We start from the raw sequence: 22,612 nt of genomic DNA, 5'->3' as shown, positions 1-22,612 counted from the left end.
TCTCTGTCACGTTGTTACATGTAATGGTAGTGGAGAAGCACCGACAGATCCCTGGACATACGTAACTTGAGGCGCACTTGCAGCCAAAGTAGAGCCAAACAGAGTGAAAGAGGAGAAAGGGGAGCGATATCCACATTGTTGAAATATCACGCTGCTCAAATTTAAGCAAGACCTCGTCTTCCTGGTGAATCCCAAATAGCCTACCCTAGGAGCAAGGCTTTATGACCATCTACGTTCTTGTTTGAACAGACTCGGTGGATGTAGCGCGGATTTGCCTTCTGTTTTCATAACTCCATTAGAATAAAAACTCAGTGCATAAGTCCAAATAAATATGCCTTTGAAGCTGGGTCGCTGGTGCACAACATTATATAATGTGTAATAATGAATTTTAAAACAGTGGAGCGCATGCTTCAAGCACTCCAGGTGCTCAGTCACGCCTACCCGAGTCCCGTGTCTTCCGATCAAACTGTCAGAACAATTTATCATTGCAGCCTCATGAGAATGCAATGTGATGGCTGTGTCTCTGTTACCAATACACGTTACCAACACAGTCCTACCACACTGTTATATTGTACCACAATTGTTCCATGTATTAGATGATACATTTATTTTTCCGGACAAAAAGCATAATGATAATAAACTATGAAACATTTTACCGGTGCAATAAAATGACCTAAAAGAACAAGAAATATCAAATAGCTTAATATGAGTATTATTGTAGGCCTATCTGAACAATACCATTAAATTGAATGGTCTTTAACAGTGTTTTGTCTGAAGTGCAGAAGACAAAACAGAGATAATACACAATTAAAGTATGTTCTATCAGCCTGAATTTGTGTTTATTTTTCAGATAAATTCAACTGGAGCATAAGGTCATATAAGTTCAACTGGAGCGGAAGGTCAGAGGGACCTTGAAAGAGAATCAAAGGGGGGATGAAGTGGCCTGAGCGGAATTTTGGAAATGCTTGGATTTTTATCTGCTGTTTTCATTTAGTACCATCCACCCCTCCCCTGGCCTGATTGTTTAGGCCTATACTTATTGAGTCTGTGGATGCAAATGATGGCATGTTGTGACCTGAAGTATTAGACTCTTGGTTGGCATGTTCAACTTGGTCAACTCCTTTGTGAGAGGACATTGTGACCTAAATAAAAAGTCTCCCATGACTCTATCTCTCAAGCGTCTAGCTGGTTGGGCAGTTGATAAAGACAAGACAAGGGTACATGACCTTGGAATACAAAAATAATACAAAAAGTCCTGGAATTTAAGTCAATCTTATTTTAGATTGTGAACAAGATGGGACAGAAAATGATCTTATAAGAATACTGTATGTATGCCCATTTTCTCAAAATAGCCTACAAAGTCTGTGTATATGAAATACAAGAATAATGGCATTATTCTGATCAGTCAGCTCATTCCTAATGGTCAATTGCTGTCATACTCAGAATTCCTCTTGGAACTTGGTATCCCTTTTCTGCCTTTTGCAATAGTGGCAATTCTTTTGGCAATTCTCAACCAATATCCAGCACCAGAGCTATCCGATAAGTAATATTATAAGACTTGAGAACAGCTCCTCCCGCTGTTGGTTTTTGGAACATTTTTAATTCTATTGAATGGGGAGCGGTGCCCAATGGATATTATTTAAATGTTTTTTTTAGTGACAAATAAAATCAAGGAAGTCTCTTTTAAAAGTCTTCATAATGGTTACGAATAGAAAAACTCTTTCCATTGACCCCTCGTGTATGCCAGAGGATTAAACACTATTATTCATCTGTTTGTAAGTTTTTTGAACTTTAGAAAAGTAGAAACATATCTCTCTCTAATCAATATATCATTTTGGAATTATTACTACTCATTTTGAAAAGGAATTAAGACTGTGGGCCAATCACATCGCGGAGAGCGAATCACAGGACTGACATCCTTGCTGTCACCTCTGGCTGGCCCACCAGTTGCAGTACTCGCGAGTTGAGACACGCCTAGCAGTGAAGTCTGGGGAAGCCAGTACAGTCAGTAGACAGGCAAATTGCGAACTTTCAACGATAAGTTAGCTATCAACGATGGACAAGCTTCGTCGTGTGCTAAGCGGTCAAGAGGAAAATGAGGAGTTGGGGCTCACAGCACAGGTAAAATAACTAAACTGGCTACTAGTACTATATCAACTGGAAGTTGCACTCTCTGCTGCTACCGTTTGCCATATCATAGCTAGCTAGCCAAATAACGCGCTAGCTAATAATGCAAAACCATTGGATACTATCACTAGCTAACGATGCTAGCCTGTGCTAGCGAACGACAGTCGTGCTATCAAGTGGGAAGTTTGCCAGTTATTTGTTTTTTACTCACGACCAGAATTGTCTAGGTTAGTGTTCTGTGCAATGCCACAGCAATTTAAGCCCAGTCAGCTAATAATGTTAGCAGTGACAGAGTAGCAGCAAGCAAGCTGTCACTTTTGACTAACGTTTGCTAAAAACGCGTGTCGTCTGACTGAGCTAAATACTACGTGTGAGTCTGACTAGCTACTACCAGCCATAATTGTATTATTATTAATCACATGTATGTGTATGTGTATGCATCATTGTTCTTCACTACATGCTTTCATGAGGAGATGATGGATAAAATGAGGTAAGGTAAAAAAAAGTCGCACATCATTATTTTCAGTGTATATCTTACACTGAAAATAGAGAGAAATATTCCATAATTGTTTTTGTCAGTAAGGGATATTGAATCCCATGTATTCTCCAGCATAATTCATGCAGACCTGAGACAGACTATGCATCAATTTGCTGGATAATGAAGTTGATGATAAGACTATGCACACACCCTCTGTATTATATTATAAATGGGTATGGTTGAAAAGCTAACTTGGCTAACAACCATGGCTGTCATGTGATGTCAGTCAGACATACTTCATGCAACAGATTAGTGCTGATACAATTGGATACGTTTTATCTTTGCTTTCACTTATGTGGTTGTTGTCCCTCACGATGAAATCGTGGAGTGGACTATGTTAGTATCATCTTTACACCTCCGACATCACAGAGACAATTTTGATGAATCTTCAAACGTTGCAGCGTTTCCAAAATTACACTGGTTGGCCAACGTTTGACGAAGCTTAGGTGGATGGATGCGTCTTGCCATAGAGGTGCGTTGTGAGTGACGCCTATCCTACCTCAAATCCTTGGACTACCTTCAAATAAACGCAAAGCCCAAAGAAGCAAGATTGATAATTAATTAAATAAGAACTACACTACGTTTGAATAATTGTCACCAATTCACACAAGGAGGGTGTGCTAATTCGTGGGGGACAACATGTTTACTGTACAGTTGTTGTTGTTGTTGTTGTTGTTGTTGTTGTTGTTGTTATTATTGTTGTCATTGTTCGTAATTGCTTGTGTGTTTTGTGGAAAAGTAACATCATATGCTGTCTTTGGCACTGGACAGCATGTAAAATCATCAGTAGGAAGGCATCAGGTCTTTGCGTAGGTCATTGCATGTCTTGTGACATCCTCCTATTGTTCTACCCAGGTCCTGGATGCTTCCACTCTCAGCTACAGCACTCGAGTGAAGTGGTTTGTCATATGCTTTGCTGCAGGCATCCTGTGCTCAATACTTGTGAGTATTTCTGTAAGCAAGGTCTTCTGCAAGCAAGGTCTTTGTTTCATGAGTTTTCATTTAAAAGAAAAACAACTGCTTGGATTCATTTTATTGCTCTTGGATTTGTTCTAGGGTCTCACTTAATGTGTCATGTTTGCAATGCGCTTAACACCCCCACCTAACCACCGTCCCTTCCTCAATTCCCCCAGCAGTTTCCATCCACAAAGTAATTTCTCATGACCTGTCTCTGTCTATCATTCCAGTGTGGGTTATTTAGTGCTCTCTCTTTTTAAGTTATGTTTGGGCTTTCCTCTCCCAAACAGGTTTCATATAAGTGCTACTGTACTAGTCAGACTTCTACATAGTTTAGACAGATATTATTGACTGTTGTGTATGTGTCCTTCCTCCTACCTGAGGAAGACCCAGTATGGTTGAAAAACTGTGTGCCATGCGCAATTGTGCTGTATTAGCAAAACTAAGTTCTGCTGCTGTAAATTCTATATGTACGTATTTTCAGTAGAGTATGTTTTGCAATGTACAGTCTGCCTTCCTTTGTCTCTTTTTATCCATCCTACATGGTTCTTGTGGTGGATTTGATATACGACAAGAGAACAAAATATCTGTGTCAAAAGTGCAAAATAGCATTATGGAAAGCACCAAACGATAAGTTTGCAGTTTTTGCCCCGGATTGACATTTTCTACACAGCCTTTTTTAGACAATGATAGAAATCATTATCACAGCTGAGTTCTGTAGGTTTTTTAATGTCAGTTCTTACTCAACCCATAGAGGACATTTTTGGTGGTTGTTTTCTATCGTCAGCCTCACTGTTGAAGTACTGTTGAAGTACTCTTCCTGGGCTACATCTTTGCATCATCTTTTTGTTAGTTAACTTGTGGGCTAGCCTACTGTACCAAATGATGGTGATGCTGATAACAGTCTTGAAGACACTGCATACTGATATTTCACACCATGTTAACCACTCTGTTGGCCAGAGATAAAATGCAAGCTTTCACAATCATAACGGAACGTTTTAATTTCATATCTTGAATCGTCAGAACAGTTTTGTTGCAAAGTCATGTCATTATAAGATGATTATGAGTTTTTCCTAATTAATCATTCATTCAACTTTGTGTGTCTAAGAAACTAAATGAATCCTTCTGACTTTGTTGTCAACCAGGAAGGTAGCCTCTTTTCACAGGCTGTGTGTGTGTATGTATACACACCACACACACACACACATATATATATATATATATACTGTATATATATACAGTACCAGTCAAAGGTTTGGATACAAACTTGCCAAGAGTGTGCAAAGATGTCATCAAAGCAAAAGGTGGCTACTTTGAAGAATCTAAAATATAAAACATATTCTGGTTTGTTTTTTTGTTTACTACATAATTCCATATTTGTTCCTTCATAGTTTTGATGTCGTCAATATTTATCTACAATGTAGAAAATTATAAAAAATAAAGAAAAACCATTGAATGAGAAGGTGTGTCCAAACTTTTGACTGGTACTCTACATGTGTATACACACACACACATACATACTCAGGAAAAAAAATGACCCAATGTGATCAGATCTTCTTCGAACACAGAGCACGAAATTCTTTTGAGCCTGAAGAAACAACTCCTCACCCCCACGCTGTTGTTTTTCATTTTCGTCGTAGAATTGTTTACGGAAGCTAGCTAGTTAGTTGGAAGTTAGTGGTGGAGATGTCCAACAGTCTAAAAACAGAACACTTTTTTGAAGTTTTTCATTTAAAAACAGGATGTGCTCGCTTGTGATATTGGATTGGTGTTACCTCCTGTTGTTCATTTAATTTTGAACAGCCCACCCACTTCTGACTGCTCAGTTACCATTGAGCAAGCTATGTTTGACCGGTTTGACAGACTAGAGTGTGGAACACTGAGTCTGTCGTCGAGGGACTACCAGGAAGATAATGTAGAGAATGATATTGGGTTTTGCCACTAGGTGGAGCTCATATCATGTCATTGTCATAGTCGCCATCTATTACAATATATGACTCTAATCAATGTAGATTTAATTTTACCATGCATTGCTCCTGAGTTTAAACTTGTTCTAGTTGAAAGTGAGAAAAATTATGCGATTTACATTATGTTTTGCTGACCGATCTAGCACTAAAACTACTACTAAAATGTATATTTCACTTAATATTCCTCTTACTTTTCCTATAATTAGTTGGGTAAAACCTTCTGGACATGGTAATGATATAATGCTGTGTTTTTTGTGTTTAACCAGGGCACAGCGCTGCTGTTCTTACCCAAAGGCTCACATTTGTTTGCTGTCTTCTACACGCTAGGGAACCTCGCAGCAATCTCCAGGTACGGCTCACATGATGACGAACAATACTGTTACTAATGTCAGAGCTGAAGTCAGTGCTATTTCTATTCCAATCAATCCAGGAATTACGATGGTTTTTGAATTTGAAATGGTATGCTGAGACCATAAATATAATTGTTTCTTGTTTGACATAAATTGGATGTTTTAGTTTAGTGTGTATTTAAATTAACATTTAACATGGTCCTCTGTGGCTCGGTTGGTAGAGCATGGTGTTAACAACACTAAGGTTGTGGGTTTGGTTCCTGCTGGGACCATATATACCCATAAATGTATGCACTCACTGCAATGTAAGTTGTTTTGGATAAAAGCGTCCGCTAAATGGCATATATATTATTATTAGTAGTAGTATTATTATATTAACATAATTGTGGGACACACTTTTTGTCCACACTCGCAATGACCGATCAATTATTAACCTCATGTTTCATCACCAATTTGAATGTATTGTATGCAACAGCCTGCCAATTGAGCACATTGTTGAGGGGTGTACAGGTGTCAGTGTGGCCTCCTGTTGTCTTAATGTGCTACAGCTGTATACAAGTTCAGACAGAAGCTCCCTGGAGTTTTCCTGTTCAGCTTTGTTTTCCTGTATGCTGCAAGATCAATGGTTAACAGGCAATGGCTTACCAAAGGAGCCAGCCGTAGTGTTACTGAGATGCTTCCAAATGAGCTCTCATAATGGGAATCAAAATAACTTCTAAGAACAAAACCGATGCTATCTCATTTGCAAGAGCACACAGCAGAGGATTTACAATCCAGAGCCTCATCATCTGCTTTATGAACGTCATTGCAGCACTACCAGTTGTGGAATACAACAAGTAACCAAATCTTAACAGCCTATGAATGACGGTTGGGCTTCAGTAATTGCATTGGTCATGGTTTCCATTGAAGATCTGTGCTGCTGTAAACATGAGCCAGGATAATGAAGATGTATGGAGGTTATTTTAACTTCAATGTGGCGAGAGTTTTTTGTAGGGGCATTTGTGGTTATGTTTTAGCTAAATGATCAGATTGTTGATCGGATTGTTAGGGGTATCAAGAGAGGCATTAGGCCTAGCTATCACCAGAACATGTATTATGTGACTGTCCATGGCCATGATGGGCTAGACTGGTACCTAACATTGCATGCCTCTGTCTGTGTCTATCATTTTCAGGACAGACCGTTCTCTTTGTTTCATGTGTCATGTGTCACCTCATGTGTTTACACAGGTAAGCATAGACACGACCTGTGAAAGAAACTGGCTCACCTTGTGCGTTCAAACCCCTGGTTACTGTACATGATACCACAACAGTAGTATCATGTTTAGAGTGGCCATTGTCCACAGTAACCTCAATTGCTCACAGTTATACTTCAGTTAAGGCATTGATTCAATTATGTAGGCTTATCACAGCATAAGGGTCACACTGTATGAAACTAACCATTACTCTTCCCAGCTCCGTTAGAAATGCAGAAAGAAGTTAATGTAGTTTGTTAATGCAGTAGCTTGGTGGAAGAATACTTAACTATAGAGCAACTACTTAATTGCCCTAGAATTTCCCTTGTTCTCCCCCCTCACTGTACTTGTGGTTGTCTGTCCTTCTGTAGTTGCCATGGCAGGTAGCCCCTGGTTACCAAGCCATGCCCCTGATCCCAGGCTTGTCGGGACAGAACTACCCCGTCCTAAGCCCTTAACACTAGAAGCCCCCAGCCCTCATTACTAACCAAAGTACCAAGAGTGACCTCTGGAGACCTCCATTTGTTGATGATAGTGTCATTGAATTAGATTAATACCATGCAGCACATTTTGTATTTTAAAGAGCCTGTATAATGAATATAACATGTTGACAGACATAGTTGGTGTAACTGTACATAGCCTACTGTAAACAAAACAATAAAACTGCGGTCAAATGTGAATCACCAGCGCCAATGCTTGAGAAGCAAAACAGAACACAAATCTGAAGCAATAATGACATGTAATGAAATATAATTATACATATTTGCAAGAAGGTCTATACACTAGTCATTTGCAAAAGTTAAAAAAGTAAAAGCGGACATAAAACGATTCTTCTTTCAGTGGCTATGCTCCTTTATGCAGATGTGTCAGTAAAGTCCACAGACAAGTCCGTCGGCTCTTATGTTCCAACATGCAAACCACATTCTAAACAAATATTGCTGTTATCTCCTGACTTATAACAAACAATTGAGTTACTCACAAAAGTGTGATCGGGGCAAATTTGTCCGTCTCCAATTGAGTGGATTAGGGTTGGGCGGTATGCATTTTTTTCATACCTTTTATACCGTCCTCAAAGTTTACCTGGGTACACGGTATCACTGCGAAAAATAAAATAAAAACAACGTTGTGTGGAGCTGGCAGGAGCCGTCTTTGCTCAATATACAGGGCCTTCAGAAAGTATTCAGGCCCCTTCACCTTTTCCACATTTTGTTGTGTTATAGAGTCAATTTAAAATTGATTAAATTAAAATCATTTGCCATCAATCCACACACAATACCCCAGAATGACAAAGCGAAAACACGTTTTTTGAAATGTATTAAAATTGAAATACAGAAATACCTCATGTACATAGGTATTCAGACCCTTTACTATGACACTCTTAAAATTAGCTAAAATGCTAAAATTTCATCAACAAATCACTCAACAAGTTGAATTGAGTCAATCCAGCAAGGATAATATTTCATGTAATTTTGGAATGAATATCTTTGTTTTTATAGGATAGGATACAGGATAAATTACAGTACTGTTCATTCAAATGAGGAAAGCCTGTCATATTTAGATTACATCAAACTCTACATAGGCTACATTGTATTAATCTCTTGTGGTGTTTTATGAAGGTTTTGGTAGCTGTCTACGCTAGGCTTTTAAAATACTTTTCCGCTCATCATGACTCGATTTACTAGATTTTTGGCCAAGTGTTGTTTAAAAGATAATAGGTTCACTCATGTTATTGAGGGCAATGAAGAACATTTTTCAACATGAGGAAAGTGAATCAACAAACGTAATTTCCTCCTTCATAACGTCAGCAATGATAATACCTTTATGATGAAGTATTTCCCTCATGGAATTAATCACTGGCAAAAAGGGAAATCAACTTGACATGTCCCTCTGAGCATCTTATGACCTTCCTTCAACTCCACTCCTCCCCGTCACAGAGAGCTTTCGTTCACCACAGATGCCACTCATCTGTTTCATCTGACAGCTGTGCCGCTCCGTGCCCACTCAGACCAGTACTAGAGAGAGGCAATTGTGTGGAGATGGCTGACGTTATGTGTGCATCAGCAATACTGAATAGGGGTGAAATTGTTGATTGAGGATGGCGACACATTGAAGAAAACCTGAACACTTAATATGATGTTAATATCGGTGTATAGTTTTTAATGCTATGACATTTTGCAAATGGCTCAAGCTGCTGGCAATGTGATTGATATCCAGCATATCTTTTGCATAGCGTACACAGTGCCCTCCATAAGTATTGGAAAGAGGAAGCATTTTGTCTTCTTTTAGCCCTATACTCCCAACAGTTTGGATTTGAAATCAAACCAAAAAGTAGAGATTCTCAGCTTTAATTTAATGTTTTTTTCAGATTGGTTTTACCCTAAACCAGATTTCAAAATGACAACCCTTTTTTTTATACATAGTCCCCCTATTTCTTTTTGTTTCAGGCACCAAAAGTATTGGAAAATTAGCTTGACAAGTGTTTCTGGTTAGTCAGGTGTGTTCCGTTACATCATTTGTGCAGGCATAAGAGAGCTGTCAATGTCTGGTATTGATTCTAGGCTTTGGATTTGCCTTTGGAGTCAAGACGTCAATGAAAGTCAAGGAAGCCATTATGAGGCGGAAAAATCAGAAACATAGTAAAAAACCTTAGACTCACCAAATCAACTGTTTGGAGAAAAAAAAAAAAAAAAAAGCACTGGTGAGCTCAGCAATCGCAAACAGGCTAGTAGGCCAAGGAAGACTTCTATAGTGGATGACCGAAGAATGCTCATAATCAAGAAAAAACCCAAAGCCACTGTCCCACAGATCAGGAATACTCTACAGGAGGTAGCCATGAATGTGTCAGAGACTACCATCCACAGAATAGGTCACCAGCCGAACTACGAAGGCTTCACTGAAAGGTGCAAACAACAAGTTATCCTCAAAAAGGTTGGTCAGTTCGCCCTAAAAAGCCTTCAGAGGTATGGAAAACGGTCTTGTGGACAGTTTGTTAAGACGAACTGTATTATGTGTGATTGCAGGAAAGTTTGGAGAAAAAGGGATCTGCTCAAGAATTACCACATACCACCTCATCTGTGGAACATGGTGGAGGGGGTGCTATGGTTTAGGCATGTATAGCTGCCACAAGAACTGCCACATGGAACTTGTCTTAATTGATTATGTGACTGCTGACAGCAGCAGCAGAATGTATTCTGAAGTGTACAGAAACATCTTGTTGCAGGCTTCAGGCATGCAAAGGATTGTCGACCAAATACTAAACATTACTTTATTTGGACATTTATATGATATTTTCCAATACTTTTGGAGCCCTGAAATAGGGGGAATATGTTAAAAAATGTACTTTCTAAATGGTGACCCAATCTGGAAAAAAAACATTGAATTAAAGCTGAGAATCTCTACTTTGACCCCAGAGTAATTGTTTGATTTCAAATCCAAACTGAGTATAGAGCTAAAAGAAGACAAAACGCTTCCTCTTTCCAATACTTATGGAGGGCACTGTATTTTTTTAATATATATTTTTATATATAGTTTTCAAGATTGTGAACAGACAAAGACAGAAAACAGCAATGACAACAACAATACGCCCCCACCCCACACTACCCACATAATAAACATCAGACACAGCAGTAGAATAATATAAAGGAAAATAAGTAATAAAGTCAATGGAAAAAAAAAATCTAATACATTTTTAAAGAAAATAGACAAACAGTACTCTTAAAGGAAATGTAGATTGTCCTATATAGACTAATGGAATCATGCGAAATGGTCTGAGCCTGTGGGAATAGTTACTAGCTTACGTAGGCCTAGTTAGAGTCTGAGTTCCAAGATATGCATGTTGCCAAATATTTTGGAATCTGCCGGGCATCCCTGCAATCCCATACCAAATTTTCTCCATATGTAGCATGCTAGTGAGTTCTGTCAGCCACGCTTTGAAGAGTGGTGCGCTTTCCTTATTACAAATCAACAAAATGGTTTTCTTAGCAATCACCTTACCATACTGGACAGTCAGTATCTCCCAGTGATTAAAAGTTGCCAGATTCTGTGACCAACCCAGCATAGCTATCTTAGGGTCTGGGAGGAGGACATGACCATACACTTCCATGTAACATTGAAATACCTCGGTCCAAAAAGTATACAGTTTTGGGCAGAACCAGAAGACATGACCAAAGGAGCCTTCAGCGGTCTTATATCTGATGCATAGTGGGGAGACAGAGGGGTAAATTGAATGCAATCTGACACGAGAGAAGTGAAGCCAGTGTACTACCTTATATTGTATTAGTTGATATCTTAAATTAATGGAACAGGAGTGTATACTCTGGAGACTTTCATCCTAGTCATCATTTGACAAATCTTCCTGGATGTCTTTCCCCCAAGAGTCCCTTAAATATTGGGTGAATGGGAGACACTGCCCCGAAATCCACAAACCTGGATATTAAGTGTTTGGTGTTGGGCCCTATAGTCATGAAGAAGTATTGTCCGCAGACTGAAGGGTAAAATTCAAAATTTGGACATTTAGACGGACATAGTTTCTGACTTGCAGGTATCGAAAGAAGTGAGAGGGGGAAAGCTCATATTTATGACTAAGTTGAGCGAACGAGGCAAAATGGCTATCTATATAAAGATTCTCTATAGTAACTAATCCCCTTCTCTTCCAGGTTAGAAAAATTGAGTCTGATTGTGAAGGGGGGGAAAAACATGGTTATGACAGATGGGAGCACAGAGAGAAGTTTTTGGTAGCTTGAAGACTTTTCTAATCTGGTACCAAATTTTCAGAGAGTTCTTAACCATGAAGTTGTCTTCTGAGAGAGCCATAGGGGGCCTCTTAGCTGCGAAGATGAGTGCTCGTAGGGAACTAACACAGGTATCTTGCTCCATAGCCCGCCACAGGGGAGTGGTGGTCACCTGCGTCCTGCCAGTAGACCAGAGCTCTAGCATTGGCTGCCCAATAATAACGGGTAAGGCTAAGCCTCCTGAATCCCCAGATAAACAGCATAATGATAGATTCCAGAGTCTTAAACAAAGCTTTTGTTAAAAAAATGTTTTGAATATTTTGGAATAGGTATAGAAACCTGGGCAAGGTGACTATTTTGACAGCATTAATACGATCTATCATTGATAAAGGGAGAACTCCATTTTTCAACATCACTTCTGAGCTTCTCTAGCATTGCCTTGTAGTTTTGATTGTAAAGAAGGTTATTATTTTTAGGAATGATGACCCCCCCCCCCAGATATTGAATTTTGTCTGTGACCCTAAAGGGCAAGTCACAGAGGAATCCTGGGTCTAAACCGTCAGAGAGTGGCATAAATTCACTTTTTTTCCAGTTTATAGTGTACCCCAAACTTTTTAATAAGATCAAGCAAAGGTGGGAGAGATTCCTTTGGGTGTGACAGATAAAGGATTACATCATCTGCGTATAAAGTGATGGAGTGGTCAACTCCCCCCTGTCTGATAGGAGCAATGAAGGGATGGCCTCTCACACCGATGGCAAGGGGCTCTATCGCAGTCGCAAAGATGAGAGGGGACAATGGGCATCCTTGACACGTACCACGATGTAGAGCAAAGGATGGGGACTGTTACAGTTTGTAAGGACTGAGGCCATAGGGCAGGCATGTAACATCGCAACCCATGAGGCAAAGTTATCGCCCAAACCAAATTCCCTTATCACAATCAAGATATAGTTCCACTCGACTTGATCGAATGGCTTCTGTGCATCAAGAGCCAATATAGCTAAATTTGCATTTTTATCATACTTGCCATACATGACGTTCAGTAGACGTCGGACATTAAAGAAGGAAAACCTCCCGGGGATAAAACCTGTTTGGTCTGTGTGAATTATGGACGCTATGCATTTGTTAAGCCTGTTTGCCAGACCCTTTTTTCAAGATCAAGGAAATATTAACTGTGTAAAGTGATTCTGGCAGTCTTTTATTTTGCATGGAATGTTCGAACATTACAGTGGCAACCTCACCGGCATATGTTTTATAACATTCTACACCAAAACCATCAGGGCCAGCAGTTTACCATTCGGAAAGCTCTTAATTGTTGCCAGCACTTCTTGTAATGATATTTCTGTATTTAATGCATTGCACGCAGCATCCGTCAATTTTGGAAGGGCGAGAGAGCTGAGGAAGTTGGAGATGTCTGCTGTAGTGATTGTTGTCTGTGAGGTATAAAGTTTTTCGTAGAATTCCCTAAAACAGCCATTAATGTCTTCCAGGTTGGTATTGAGAGAGCCTGAGCTCGATGCTATCCTGTGAATTGCCCTGCTGGCCTCAGTGCCTCTGAGCTGATGCGCTAGTAGTGAGCTTGGTTTATCGCCCAACTCAAATGGCTTGTGTTATCATTTTAATGACATTATGCTCACTTGTCCGGAGAGGATATTATTATAGTCATATTTGAGTTTTATAATTTCATCAAGGGCAAGCAGAGACGGCGCATCCCTGTATGAACCCTCAAGAGAAGGCAGCTGGATTTCAATTTCTGATAGTCTTTTCCTGTTTTTTCTTTTCAGTTGGGCCTCATATGATATTATGTGACCATGTAAAACGGCTTTAAGGGCTTCCCATAAGGTCAGACACCTCCCCAGTGTCATTTAAACTGACATATTCTGTAAGAGAGGTGGAGAGTCACTGATGAAAATGTTTATCATTAAGCAGGACTGGATTGAAACGCCAACTGTACTGTGATTTTCTCCAACCGAAATGACTTGAAAGCGTGATTGGGCAATGATCTGTGATTAAAATATTCTGATACTTAGAGGAAATGATATTGGATGTCAGTTTATAGTCAGTGATGAAATAATCTATCCTAGTATACAATTTATGCACTTGTGTGTGTATATATAATACATGCCATTTACCTGACGCTTTTATCCAAAGCAACTTACATTGCAGTGAGTGCATATATTTCAGCATATATGTCCCAGCAGGAATCAAACCCACAACCTAAGCGTTGTTAGCGCCATGCTCTACCAACTGAGCCACAGAGGACCATGTGTGACCACTCATGAGAAAAAGGAGTAATCTCTATCTGTGGGGTGCTGTAGTCTCCATATATCTACACGGGTAATTTGATCCAATTAAACAATTCAGCACAGTGGTGGAGTTTAGAAGAGTTGGAGGGTGTGAAGAGTGTCTGTCCATAAATGGGTCTAAAACACAATTGAAGTCTCCCCCCACTATTAGGTGTGTAGTTGACAAGTCTGGCAGGAGATTAAAGACGCTCCGGAAGAAGTTAGGGTCATCAAAGTTCGGTGCATATTGGTTAAGGAGAGTAACATAAAATGATAGTTTTCTGGCAAGATTCTATCACATAGCGGCCATTACGATCGCCAGTGCTTAATAAATGTAGTATTTTTCACACATTAATATATCTACCCCACAAGCTTTTGATGAGAACGTCGATTGAAAGATTTGCCCCACCCAATTGCATCTCAGCCTTTGTGCGTCACAGTGTTTAATATGCGTTTCTTGTAGAAACATAGTGTCGGCAGGCAGTGACTTCAAGGGTGAAAAAACCTTGGTTCTTTTAGCGGGACTGTTTAAAACCCGGACATTCCAACTAGTTAAAGTGATATTAAAATATCAGAAAATATCATATTAACGCAACGATCCGTTGATGCTTTGCGTCAATCTCCACAGTATCATCATTTCATTTAGTTTTCACCTGTGATGGTGACTAAAATGCATGTGCTGCTGGATGTGTAACCACTTTTTTTTTTTTTTTTTTGTCTTCTAAAGCACCTGTTTCCTGATGGGGCCCTTGAAACAGCTGAAGCGGATGTTTGAACCTACCAGACTGATAGCCACCTGTGTTATGCTGGTAAAAGCACCTCCTGTTACTCCTAACTGTTATTGCTATTGCTAACTGAGAAACTAACATGTCACACTTACAACGTCTGGACTGACCATTGAATATTAAGCCATATGTAACTGAAGATCTGAATGTCCTTAAGAGTCTGTAGCATAAAGAGATTCTGAAGATATCTCTCCTAAGTCACTGATTTAGACCAGGCAGTATCATGACACTGATGCTGTTAAGTGGTTTGTGTATTCAGTCAGGATGGAATCCTAACTCGAGATCCACACGTGCAACTCTGACATTTGCATAAATGGCGATGATTCGATTTACTTTCCACCCACAGTCACTCAGGTTTTTAGTGAAAAGTAAAAACCTTTTACAAGGAAATAAAGTTTGAAATAGAGCACTTATTGTCAAATCAGTTCACATCCAAAGCCAGTGATGAGTAATGTCTCTAATGGAAAATGCATTATTTTGCCTGAATATTTGTCTGTTTTTCTCTGTCTTCAGCTCTGCCTTGTTTTGACTCTTTGTGCAGTCTTTTGGGTAAGTATCCTTCATGGCTGTAAGCTTCTCTAACTCATACAATACATACTGTCCATAGTGGCACTCTATTCATAATATATTCATCACTCTTTGTGAATAGATACATAATGTACTCTCCACTGTGTGTTTGTCTCTGTAGTGGAAGAAAAATTTACTGGCCCTCATCTTCTGCATTTTACAGTTCTTAGCAATGACGTGGTAAGTAACACCCTCTTATTTCTACCATTCCCCTGTATGGTACATTTACATGTCACAAACACACTTCTGTTTCTTTTCCCATGAAGAGGATTGGACTCTTTGTCCAACTGCTTTACCTTGTTGAAGTGTGTGAATGAGTTGGCTTGGTTCACTGTGACCTGAGCTAACAGGGCACGTGTTAAATCCTGGAGGTAAATGGTTAAGACAAGTAGTACTGTGCACGGTTGGCCTTACTGTACCTGTTGACCCTGGATAGAACCTGCCAGGAGTTCTGATACCTTTAGAATCATGCCTCGACAAAGCAAAAGATCAACTGCTGAACAAATCCTTAAAATGTTTGTGTAGCTCATCCCCCATTGTTCCAGCAACATTTATATTTTATTTGGTTAATTTGTTGTTGTATTGTTCTTCTTAATTGTATAGATAACATTAGCGTAAGTTACAGTGGATATACTGATATTTTCACCAAGAGTAGAACAGTAAACAGATAAAAACGTATTAATGAGAAGAACTTGTTTGTCGTGACAGTAATCAGCAGGGATGCCTTGCTGGTCTGTAGGTCAGAGTTCTTTTGGCACAGCAGAAGGAGGCCAGGGTGGACTTGGTTCCTTTGTGTTCTCACCTCTGTCCCTTAGTCCAGGGAGAGGAACAGATGGGCATTATTGCCCATGCACTAAATCAGTCCAGCATATGTTGAGGATCAAATTAGTACTCTCCCATAAGCTTTTCCTGACCTCATAGCTGAAGAGTTAGAACCACAGGTGAAAGATCAGGTGTGTCTGGCTCATCAGAACTGTCACATTCCTCAATAGGACTCAAGAGAAATGGTGTGGGGGCCTGCCCTGGCAGAGGGGTTGAATGCTGTTAAGCAGGAAGTGAAAAGCCTGGTCTGTGTATTTGCATGTCAGTGATTGTGTGTTTATATAGATGTGTGTATGTTTGCACATTAGAAGCAGGCCTAGCAGAGGAGGTGCTTGTTTCTTGCAGTAGCCCACGTCACTGATTCAGACTTCCTTGCTCTTGTATAAGGCGTAGTACACTCACTTTCACCCTTGCTGTGCCCAGCTTTGCTGAGTGCTGTTGCCTTGGCAACCACAAGTCGCGCATCTGAGGCGTATAGTATAGTACATCATGCACTCACACATACACACTCAGACCTGCATGTGGGAGTTGGCTTCCTGGAACATTTCTCCCCTCCATTGACCCAACTTTTATTTAGGAAATAAAAAGAATTCCTGGTTACTGCTCAGATGGTGCAATGAGATGTCAGTGTACCAGAACATTCATACCAGAACATACTCTATGGTTGATCATTGATCTGTATATTCTCATACCTCAGTTAGTTTTTTGTTAATAGGATTCACCTAATTATGCATTTTTAACAGATTTTTTAAATCTATTTTTGCACGTCCACCATTGTCATATCATGTAAGACTAGCCTTGATTGATAGATTACAATTAAGCCTCTTAGTCAATCCTCCGTGTTTTTTTCAATCCTGTATCCTAGCCACTTCATTAGGTGTCAGCTTGCTTTAATAACTATAATCCATTCATTATGTTATATATAACTGAGTAGGAGACACAGATGTTGCCTATTTAGTCCCAGAGACACTGAACCTCTATTAACTTATAATGTAGGTGGTCCCAGAGGGACTTTGTAACAAAATAAATGAAGGTTCAGATATATGTGTATATATATGTATGTATATTTAAAAGCCCCTGATGGAAGTTTTCTTTCTGCATTAAAAGTGAAAGACAAATATCTTGAGTTATTGTGTGTTACCGTATTCACCCCTATTGCATTTATGTAACAGGAAGGTCTGTATTACGTAACATTAATTCTCTAATATTGAGCCTGATTTATTTTCCTCTTTTCATACCTTCTTATTTTATCAGTAAGATATCCATCACTGCTTTAAGTTGACTTATCTGTGACCTTTAATATGGAATTTTATGTAACAATTTAATTAATCTTCAGTTTATTTAGTTGGTCAGTAATATCATTTAATATATAATTTTTCTTTACTAGTGTCCTCTGCTGCACTAGATTACAACTGTATCTCTGATTGACTGAAACTAAAACTCCTCTAACCCTTTGGCTTGTTTCTTCTCTTTCAGGTACAGCATCTCTTACATTCCATTTGCCAGGTAAAATTCATGAATTTCCAAGTACAGTATACTATTTTGTGGACCCAGATTATAACAGTATGTCAAAACATTAGGCCATCTGAGATAACATGTATTTAAGGTACACCTTTTGGTGTGAGACACTTTTATAAGTCCAGTTGGCAAGACGTGTCCACTGTTGACATACTGTTGACAGATGTAATTTCAGCACTATCACTGCCACCATCATTCCTCCACACACACACACACACACACACACACACACACACACACACACACACACACACACACACACACAAACTGGAGGGGATTGGTAGGGGTGGGGTGATCCTTGAATGAAAACATGTTTTTATTTACCTCTAAACACCCTGCTGTTTGCCTCCACCATATGGCTCTAATCCCTTCTAGGACCAGACCAAGCCCCCCCCCCCCCCCCCCGCGCCACACAAAAGGCAGCTTGTTGTTTCTCACCCCACCCTGTTTTAGCTCTATGAAGCTATTTGTTTGATGCATAATATCAAGAGAAAATATCATTTACAACAGCTTTTAGAAACACAGTGTCCAGAAACATGCCCCATCCCTGCTTTGAGTGTGCACATATTATCTGTGATGAGTTTAAATTAAGCCCCAGTTAGGTGGCTTTGGAGGGTTTAAGTGGTGATTTTTCTCTCAGAATCCTTTAAGGTGGGAGCCATATGGCCCATCTCTGTCCTCCTAGAACCAGGGCAGAGGGGTGATGTTGTTTTGCCAGCCCAGCTGTGAACGGGGTATCTCTCATTTGGTGAGAGGTCTGGTGCCCCCCAGCCCTCCAAACGCTCCATAATGGGATTGTGTGTGCTCTGGGAAGACTTAATCCATCCTGACAGCTGAGAAAGCTTCTCCAACCCTCTGCACCACCCACCCCACCCCTCCCCTCTCTGGCCAAAAAAAGGAGAGGGAGACAAAGAGTCTTTGCCACCCTCATCCCAACCTGTAGTGAGCACTCTATGGACTACAGATGTTGCTGCACCCTGTTGGGAGAGATTATCGGAGCCCCACACGCTCACTGGTTTGTTTTGTGTTGCCCTTCTTGTTATTCTTATTCTTAGATAGATTTCCTCCTCGCCAGCAAAACATTTTGCTCTCCCTGTAAGCCTCTTGGTGAAATCAATTTTTCCATTTGCAGAGATTAGATCATTTGACACACTAATTAATGCCTTTGTTATTACTGGACAAATATATATTTTGATAATGAGGATTTATCCTTATGAATACCATAATACACACATTACCCCATGCCCTACTAATCCATTCCTTCTCCATGGTCAGCCAAATAAACTTTGCTGTTTACCACATCACCACTTAAAGTACATGGCCAGAGCTGATCCCTTAATGTGTTTGACTCTGTTGCCACTATATATAGCCCCTCTCACACTCTCAGCCCATGGTAAAAAACCTGCTGCATCTGCTCTTTTTGGAGCACAGCTAGGGTATCTGTTGCTCAGATATTTCATGAGCAGACAGTGAAGTCTTGGTAAATTATAATTTATTCATGTAGTTGTGTTTTAAGACGCTGTAATAGCTGTCTGCCCCTACTGTAAACCAAAAAATGAAAGCTGTGTCGTGGGTAGGAGAGGATGCTGATAGTGATTGTTTGTGTATGTATGAAAGGGGTGAACTGCAAATCAGGGCAGCAGAAGGAGAGAGTCACCAGTCTTTCCACCAACCCCCTTCTTCCTGGCTTAGTTATGATTCTCCCACCCTCCCTTCTCCATTTAACCTTGACTGGTTTCACACCACCTCCAGTGAATTTTCAGTATGGCAGGCAAAGTCTGCATAGCAACACATTGATCCAGAGAGCAACAGTGAGAGAACCATTGAGAGAGAGATGAAGAGGCAGGGAAGGCGATGTGACCTTGTTCTGCTGTTGCCATGGTGATTGCTTGGGTTGCATCATCTCACCACTTACCATACCTGGAGTGAGGGGGAGCATGTGCTGCTTTCCCGCCAAAACACACTTACTTATTCATAAGCCCCACCCAAGCCACCATAACAAAGGAAGAATGTTCAGTATATACAATACCAATACAGTTGTAATTTTCTAGGCTATATGCAATACTGGGAATGTTTTTGAGTACATTAACTCTTCACTACATGTAGTGAGCACACAAAATAATAATTATGAACATTACTATTTTCTTTTCTTTTAGCAATGTTTTATTATTTCATTTATTAGGCAAGGGATGTACTGTATATAGTTTATTGTTTATAATGCAAGCCCTCATGAAAGCTCAACTCTGCTCTTTTCTTTACAGGGATGCAGTGATGAAGTGCTTTACCACCTGTCTAAGCTAAAATGGTTGTGTCCACCATTTAATTTGACGACTGGTCCCAAATACGCAAAGACGGTGGATCTGTAAAATATTTTGGAGGGATTTTCATTTTCCATTTTTTTTCCTAAAATCTTTTCATTACTGCTTTGTACTGTGAATACTTAATTCTCAATAATTGTCTCATTATAATCATGACAACAATAATCAAAACCATGCGTGTTTTAATGTTAAATATATGGGTTACCTATATTATGCCTATGTCAGCAAAATGTTATCTCGTTTCTTTTTACACTCAGATTCTGTCTTTTTTATGTGTGTTTGTGCTTTTGGGTGAGAGGTGAATGCTTGAAATTAAAATATTTAAGAATTTTCCTAATATATTATCAAAGACCAATTTTATATCTGGTTTGTTCAGTGCAGGGAAAGGGCTTAATGCCTGTAATATTGAAAATGCAACACAAGTGCCTTACCATTTTTCTACTTTGTATGGTGTCCTATGAAATAAGATTTACTGGTATTTTAAACATAGAATTTCCTTGTGTTGATAGTTTTTTGAATGAAAAAAAAAAAAACATTTGAAACTGCACTCCATTCAGTAAACTCATTATGATTCACCCTTGATGTTAGTCTTTTGCCTATTATTTCATGAGAGAGAAAAAAAACTAAACAAAAGAACACATCTGTCCATGCTCAATGTGTTAAAGGCAGTGATGTGTAAAGAATGTGGCAGAATGTGGTTCTCTCATATTGTGTTACCCCATCCTTGGTAGATAACTCCCCCATCCAGGGCAACAGAGTTCCTGCCTTACAGATGATGCATCGTACCACATTAAATACAGATCCCACATTTGACAAAGACACACAAAAGCTGATATACTGTTCCATGTGTGCATTGATATACAAAATACTCCTTCAGCTCAAACAATTGGCTGAAAAAGAGCTTGCTTTGTTTCCTAATTGTCTGCCAGATGTACTAATGGCCTGGCTCATTCCCCCTTTCTGCGCAGTGTGATCTTGACATGGCCTAATAACCCACCATGGATTGCATTGGGTTCATTCTAAAGTGCTTCGGCATGAGGCCACAGACTCTGAGGATGCGGTTGCCATGACAACTGAGGAACGTGCCTGAGCCCTCCCCCTAACTAGTGTTTGCAGTCATATGTCCATTATGCTAATGAGGACGTGTGTGTCTGACACAGGACACCCTGGATGTGCTTTAGCTAGGCAGTAATAGAGGTTCAGAGGGATTTTCCCATTTTATAGCCTGTGAGTGATATTTACAGGCAACAAAAGTGAGTGATATTTACAGGCAACAAAATAATTAAACTCTTCGATGTGTCATTCCCCACAAACCCTGTGCATGTTAACTTACGTAAATCTTCTTTTGATAAACAGGATTTACTTATGTATTTACTTAGTACATGTGGGTATGAAATTGCCTGCCCCACATGCGACCCCTCACAATTTTTCATTAGGGTGTATAGTGCAATCATGGATCAGATTTTAATATCAACATAAATCCCTTCTCAATAGTCCTTCAAGTGACTTGGCAGGGGCTCAGCAAGGTCCTAGGCACACTATTGGTATTTGAGTAATCTGGGGGATGAAACAATTCAGGATTTTCTTTCTTTGGATGGGGGAGGGTTGTTTGTTTTTGTTACACTGTAGCTCTTCTTGGCTCTGTGAGTGAATATCTTTTGGATGATGACAAAGTTTGAGGATGAGAAATCCCCTTGACCTCAACAATCTGGTGGGTTGTTCAGTTTTCTGTTGATCAGACCTAATCCATTGGTAGCCATTCTTGCTCCTCCATTTGACCCCAAGAGGAATGAAGTAAAACCACAAGACAGTCTTTCGATTACTAAAGCCATTTAACTTGTCAGCTTTACCTATTAAATGTATTGCTATTTTAAATGGGCTATTACACCAAGCCTGCTGAACCTAAGTCATTCAAGCTCTTCAAAATCATATGAGGCCCTACTACTCTGTTTCATAAAAGCGATTATCCTTTACAAACATACAATGTATTTGTATGTATTACAGTTAATTTACATTGAGATATACATACTTATCAAAGCAATATACATTGTACATTTCTTATTTGCTGGATGACCAATATTGCTTGTTGTAATTGAGTGTCATGCTGTATCAGTAAAGTTACAGACAATAAAAAGTGACACAAAAATGAATGTCGTCCAAGCTTCTCATGCAATGGCCCTGTGTATTATGTTGTATGTACTGTACTGGAGAACAAGTTGTCATTACTCCTGAACTTGCAAGTACCCCACTTTTGTCTTATATGTTTGTTTGTTGTTGGGTTTTTTTTACTTATAGTGTAAAACTGTAACTTTTCACTTACTTTTTCAGGAAATGACCATTCCAGATTATGTTTCACATACAAGTTATTGAAAAATTAAATCCTTCAATCCTGTTGATGTTAAATAGTCAATATATTAC

At 39.5% G+C, this 22,612-nt stretch overlaps 1 protein-coding gene across 1 annotated transcript; it reads left to right on the top strand.

Moving 5' to 3' along the window:
• Positions 1 to 1,967: 1,967 nt before the first annotated feature.
• On the top strand, positions 1,968 to 20,774 carry sft2d1 (SFT2 domain containing 1). The gene is made up of 8 exons (XM_083696030.1): positions 1,968 to 2,121; positions 3,521 to 3,607; positions 5,856 to 5,938; positions 14,912 to 14,993; positions 15,483 to 15,518; positions 15,658 to 15,716; positions 17,835 to 17,864; positions 20,138 to 20,774. Exons 1-8 carry the CDS (start codon positions 2,056 to 2,058, stop codon positions 20,175 to 20,177), a joined length of 483 nt encoding a protein of 160 aa, XP_083552156.1. The 5' UTR covers positions 1,968 to 2,055; the 3' UTR covers positions 20,178 to 20,774.
• The last annotated feature ends 1,838 nt before the right edge of the window (positions 20,775 to 22,612 follow it).

Source organism: Argentina silus, assembly GCF_951799395.1.
Source record: "Argentina silus genome assembly, chromosome: X".
Lineage (NCBI taxonomy): Eukaryota > Metazoa > Chordata > Actinopteri > Argentiniformes > Argentinidae > Argentina > Argentina silus.
The sequence above is the reverse complement of the archived record's forward strand: the minus strand, read 5'-3'. Positions and strand labels throughout refer to the sequence as shown.